The sequence below is a fragment of the Vicia villosa genome, unplaced genomic scaffold (genome assembly GCF_029867415.1).
Source record: "Vicia villosa cultivar HV-30 ecotype Madison, WI unplaced genomic scaffold, Vvil1.0 ctg.002171F_1_1, whole genome shotgun sequence".
Taxonomy (NCBI): Eukaryota; Viridiplantae; Streptophyta; class Magnoliopsida; order Fabales; family Fabaceae; genus Vicia; species Vicia villosa.
This window is the reverse complement of record NW_026705859.1, coordinates 330,973-336,662: the sequence shown is the minus strand read 5'-3', so window position 1 is coordinate 336,662 and position 5,690 is coordinate 330,973. Positions and strand designations below refer to the sequence as shown.

Sequence of the window (5,690 nt, the reverse complement as noted above, 5' to 3'; positions counted from 1 at the left end):
TAATATTAAAATACGGGTAGAGCTGGTCCATTGGACCGCACGGGCCTTTGAGAATTAGATCGAACTCATGTAACTCATTAAACAATCGGGGCGGGTCGGGTTAACCCATTTAAACATATTAGTCCACTGAACCCAAGTGGAATGAATCGGACCAATCCATTGGACTGATATGTTAACATACTTGCGATGTAGATTCAATTTCAGTCCTTGTTAAGAACATGAGAAAGTCAGTACCAAACTCTACCAACACTATCCAATGCACTATATTGGTTTCTTGCTGACCTATATAGTCCTTATTTGGTTTCTTTATTAATTGTACTGTCACACTCATCCTAATTTATTCGATATGCTTTCATTTTCACACTCCTAACGGTTTCCTAACTAAAATAAACAAATCTAGTGGCTTTAGATGGTTGTCGTTATAGACCTAGATGTTTGCTAACTTGCAACTACTTTGTAGGTGCAAAACAAGTCTTGAGATAACTAACTATTAGAGGAACCATTCACATCATCCCTTGTTAAAAATAGTGACTGAAAAAGATACACTACCATATTTGACTCAAATGTAAGTAAGAATTATGGAGATTTAATTGGACTTTTCATCACTTTTCCTTATTTAACAAGTTACCATGCATGTTATTAGTTAAGATGTGATTTATATCTAAAAGTATTTTTAATTATTAGCAGTCAAATTTAAGATTAATCTATTTTTAAATAGTCAAGTATATACTCTGTCAAAATAAGGCCAACTAAAAGTGGTTTAGCTAAATCTTTTATGAGGATCATACTGCAGTATAATGGCTCAAATTCAATGTAAACATAATTTAGTTTCAAAAGTAATTTCATATAGCCAAAATATAACAGATACGGTTAAAATTTAATTTAAGAAACATAGTGAGAGATATAAGATGAGAATCAATCATAAAATAAATAAATAGAGGAAATGTGAAAATTGTCAGAGTATAAACACTGGACAATCTAACTGGCTGACAAAGTTTTTTGCCCAAGATAAGTAAGATCTTCATACTAAATCTTTGGATAGTGGCGGTGCCAAAAATTTTAACCGCAAGTTACATATGATATAATATATAAATAATCATAAAATGTGCTATATAAGAGAAACCTAACCTATGAATATTGTGCTAAATAAAATTAGGAGGTTAATGCCCTCTCCGAGACCTCTTTGCGGTGAATGTTAGAATAATATATCCATTTTTAAGTGACTTCCTTCACTAAACCGGTGGTCCATCTCCACACATATTTTGTCAATAGCAACATAAAAAATCTTTGTACGATAATAGTGAAGATTAGTGACAATCCTCCCTTCTCTTCTTGAACGACCCTGAACCGGTATTTCTTCATCCATATTTGGCACCGGAATACTTTTGAGCAACACAAAATTCTTGGACATCAATAAGAAAATCATCCCAACTACTCTCTCTCAATGTAGTCAACCGAGCTTTAACATCATCAACTAATTCCATAACAAGCACAATATTATGATCTTTTGTTTGCAAGATTTTTGAAAGTTCATTTGTAAAACCATACAACTTTAACATAAGCTTCAAAATAAAAACAAATTTAAAGCTCTCCATTTTTTCTATCAAACTCGCCACTCGGGATACTCCACGTTCATCTTCATCAACAATACTAAGCACCTCTAACACGGAGGACCACATTTGATCCAAACGAATCAAGGTAGTATAATGTGAAGTCCATCTAGTATCCCCAGGTCTAGCGAGACTAGAAGATTGGTGCAAGCCATTTCCTTGAGATATCTCACCACTCTCAAGTCTATTCAAAATATCTTGGTGTTGTGCCTCCATCAAAGCATCCATTCTCTTGCAAGATGCACTTGTTGTGGTTACAATCAAGGAGATGTACTCAAAGAAATCATGAATAGATGAACAACTACTAGCAACAGACACAACCACAAATTGCAAACGGTGAGAATAGCAATGGACATAGAAAGCATAAGGGTTTTCATCTAGAATCTTTCTTTGTAAACCATTAAATTCACCTCTCATATTTGAAGATCCATCATATCCTTGCCCTCGTATCCTCAAAATAGATAACGTGTGACAATCAACAATACCATGAAGAGCATCCTTTAGTTCCTCAAATTTAGTATATTTGACATGATGCAGAGCAATAAATCATTCCACAACTTTCCCTTTGTCGTTCAAGAACCTAGAATTATAAACAAAAAATCAAATGTATTCATCTAATTTTTAACAAAATTTACATATTTAAGTGTAATAACAAACTCATTGTAATGGAGGCCTAGAGAATAATATGTAATATAAATTGAAAAATACAACTACTAACCTCAACATCACCGCCAAAATATGACCTCCGGTCGGATTTGGTGGAGAGGATACGGCAACAGAGCAACGGTGGTCGGATTCAGCGGAGATGATACTGCAACGACTCCTCGAAGAGAGGAGGGAGGAGATAGAAAGAGAAGGAGAGTTTTCTTTTTTAAAAAACCTGTACCTGTTGTACGATGATTAGGTTGTTTTGTTTTAAGGGAGCTTTTTTTTTTAATTTCTGTTTTGATTTATAAATAATTAATTAGGTTGGGCCTAAACCATTGGTTATTCATCTGTTTTAATTTTCACACCCTGTTTTTACTAATTTTGCCCTTGGTTTTTTTTATAAAAATCGGGTATTAAGTTGGGGAAGTACAAAGAAAATAGGGATTGAGCCCGGTTGCGTGCCCGAGCTAGCTAGGACATACAACCGCCCATGTCTATGGGTATCAGGTGCATGCATGATTGACTTTAGTGTTAGTGAGAGATGGTTGGTGTAAGTCCTAGATGCCAATAATTTTATTAAAACTCAATATTTGTATCAAATTATATATTAATAATAAGAAGTATTATGTATTACTTAATCTTGAAACATCATCAAACATAAAGACATTATTCTTAAAGTATTCGTAATTAGTTTTATTGTAAAGTGATATAACATTAAAGCATCGTGAGTTTATATAGTTTTCAACGTCACGAGAATCTATAGGGTCACACACATTAAGACAGATTGATGAGAGATAAAATAAATAATTGAAATCGATTCAATTGTGCGGTCTTGTGAAACACTAGCGTTAATTATAGAAACAAGCACTAAAATTGAAGACACTCAGTTCAAGTGTGTTAAGTAGAGGTGTTGTTGTTTGTTCAACTCGTGTGAGTGTTCTTTGGATTTCGTATCAAATGTTAATCACCACAAGAGGTAATCTTCCTAAAACTGATCATGTTCATTCATATGGATCTACTTAAGAGATATTTTATATTCCACTGCGTATTTTAATCTCGATTTCCATTCTGTTACAAAGTATGACATAACCAAGAAAGTCAATCCTAACTATGAGGATTAGAAAACTCTTGACCAGGCCATATTATGATGGCTAGTGATGAGTTCTGTGATAATTGATATTGCAGATAACTGTTGTATTATGAAACCTCCAAGCATCTTTCAAATTAAGCTCAGAGCCTTGTGGGTGCCCACACCATACAAAAAATAATTTACCCAAAATCAAAATTTCACACCACACAAAGGAGAGACGAAGATGGAGAAATACCTTGCCAAGATGAAAAATTATGCTGACAAACTAAAACTGACAGGATCAATCATCTCCATCTCTAGTCTGATGATTAAGACACTTAATGGGTTGGGTTATGAATACAATTCAGTGGTAGTCAAACTTTCTGAGGAAATAAACATAAGTAGAGGTAACATATTTAGATTACGAGACGACTGGAGTGGATCTAAATATGGAGGCATGGGAGGTGGAAGAGGAAGGGGTGGGATGTCAAAACCAACATGTAGGTATACAATATAATTAATCAATCATACAAAAATACAATATTATTATCATTTTGATAAGTCCTATACAGGAATAAATCATTATGTTGAGTGTGAGAAACGGGGAACACATAGTGCATTCAAGCCTCGCCTTACCTTATCATGGTCAAGACTATGGTTGTTGTTAGCTCCTTGTTTTTTGGTTGGCATAACTTTTCTAAAACATGGTGCTTGAAAGATGTTAAGCAAGATGTCATAACACCTTGATCTCTTGATACAACTGAGTATGAGCTTATAGGAAAAACCAGATGTCCTGACTGATGTCATGATATTCTAAACCAGAAGATCAGCATAGGCTGTTTGAAATCTTGACATAGTTGATTTGTTTTAAATTTATTCTGTGATATTTCCTTTGGATATATCTCAGTGATTTATGCAGGTCAAGAAGATTTAATCTGAAACAAAGGAATCGAATCTCTCCTAGAATTAAAGTTTCTATATTTAGATGATTGAGACAATATTTGTTTTCAAGATTCAAAAAGATTTCTTTGCAGATTTGTTGCAACTCTCAGCTTGTGGATCAAGTAAAGTGTTTCGAAGCCCATGGATTGCTGAAGAATATTTAAAGAGATCCCTAGACCTAATGTAATCAAGTCTTACACAATTGTAAAATTAGGGAAAAGTTAGAAAGCTTAGGTTTTGAGAGTCTCTTGTGTTTCAAGCCTCCCACGTATCTGTTGATACTATGTGGGAGACTGTATGTTGCTTGACTATTTGTCAAGCTGTTTGTTCTCACTCATAAGCCTTTAGGTAATGAGTTGAGTTTTTTGTTCTCACACTTAAAGCTTTTAACCAAAAGAGTTGAGTTCTTATATTGGAAGTTTGGTCTTCTAAATTGGGTCGTTCTTGATATAGTCACTGGAATTGGGGCTGTTAGATATCACTGAGGTGATTTAGGGTGTGGGATGACGATTTCCCCAGGTCTAGATGTCAATTTCTAGGCAGAAGTTGCATTGGGCAGTGATTAGGCGAGAAGTTATAAACTGGGAAAATTTAGCTTTGAACTAATACGGGTGATGGTGAATTTCCTTCCTGGCTTGGTAGCCCCCAAATTAGGTGTTTTTGCACTGAATTAGGCTAACTACTTTATGTGTTATTTATCATTCTGCAATTTTTATTAAGTATCAATTTTAGTCTTATTAAGTATCAATTTTAGTCTGATGAATCAAGTCTATTTCTAAATGTCGTAGCATATCAACTGTCTTACCATGTGTTATGTCTGTACCGAAAATTTCAATTTTTATTTTGATACTGAGCTAGCAATCATGTCACACAAAAATGATAAATTTCATGACCTTAATGTCAAAATATAGGATGCTGCCCCATATTTTTTGTAGGAAGCCTTCTTAAGTGATGTGTATCTAGTTAATAAATTTCCACCATCAATAAATCCAAATAAAAGGCCATACTCCTTAGTTTTTAAGAAAAAACCCAACTATAAGGACTTGAAACTATTTGGTTGTGCCTTCTACCCTGGTCTCAAACTATCAATAAACACAAAGCTTCAATTCCATATAACTAGGTGTGTATTCTTGGGTTACAATAATCCACATAGAGGATACAAGTGCATCGACTCTCATGGGAGAATTTTTTTTGTATCAAGACATGTACTTTTCAATGAGAATCATTTTCCCTTCCATGATGGCTTTATTGACACAAGAAATCCATTAAAGAGACTGGTTGAAAATACATCGATTTTTCTTTTTACTTGTACTACAATGATATAAATGAAGGCCAACTAGATCTCACCGAGTCCTTTCCTAATGATGATAACAACACATAAAAAAATGAAGTAGATTATTCAACCTCAGCTAAACTAGTGG

General features: G+C 34.1%; 1 protein-coding gene across 1 annotated transcript; it reads right to left on the bottom strand.

The window, feature by feature from the left end:
* Positions 1 to 1,358: 1,358 nt before the first annotated feature.
* On the bottom strand, positions 1,359 to 2,027 carry LOC131638109 (uncharacterized). The gene has a single exon (XM_058908657.1). The coding sequence runs from the start codon at positions 2,025 to 2,027 to the stop codon at positions 1,359 to 1,361; it is 669 nt and encodes a 222-aa protein (XP_058764640.1).
* Between the last annotated feature and the right edge of the window lie 3,663 nt (positions 2,028 to 5,690).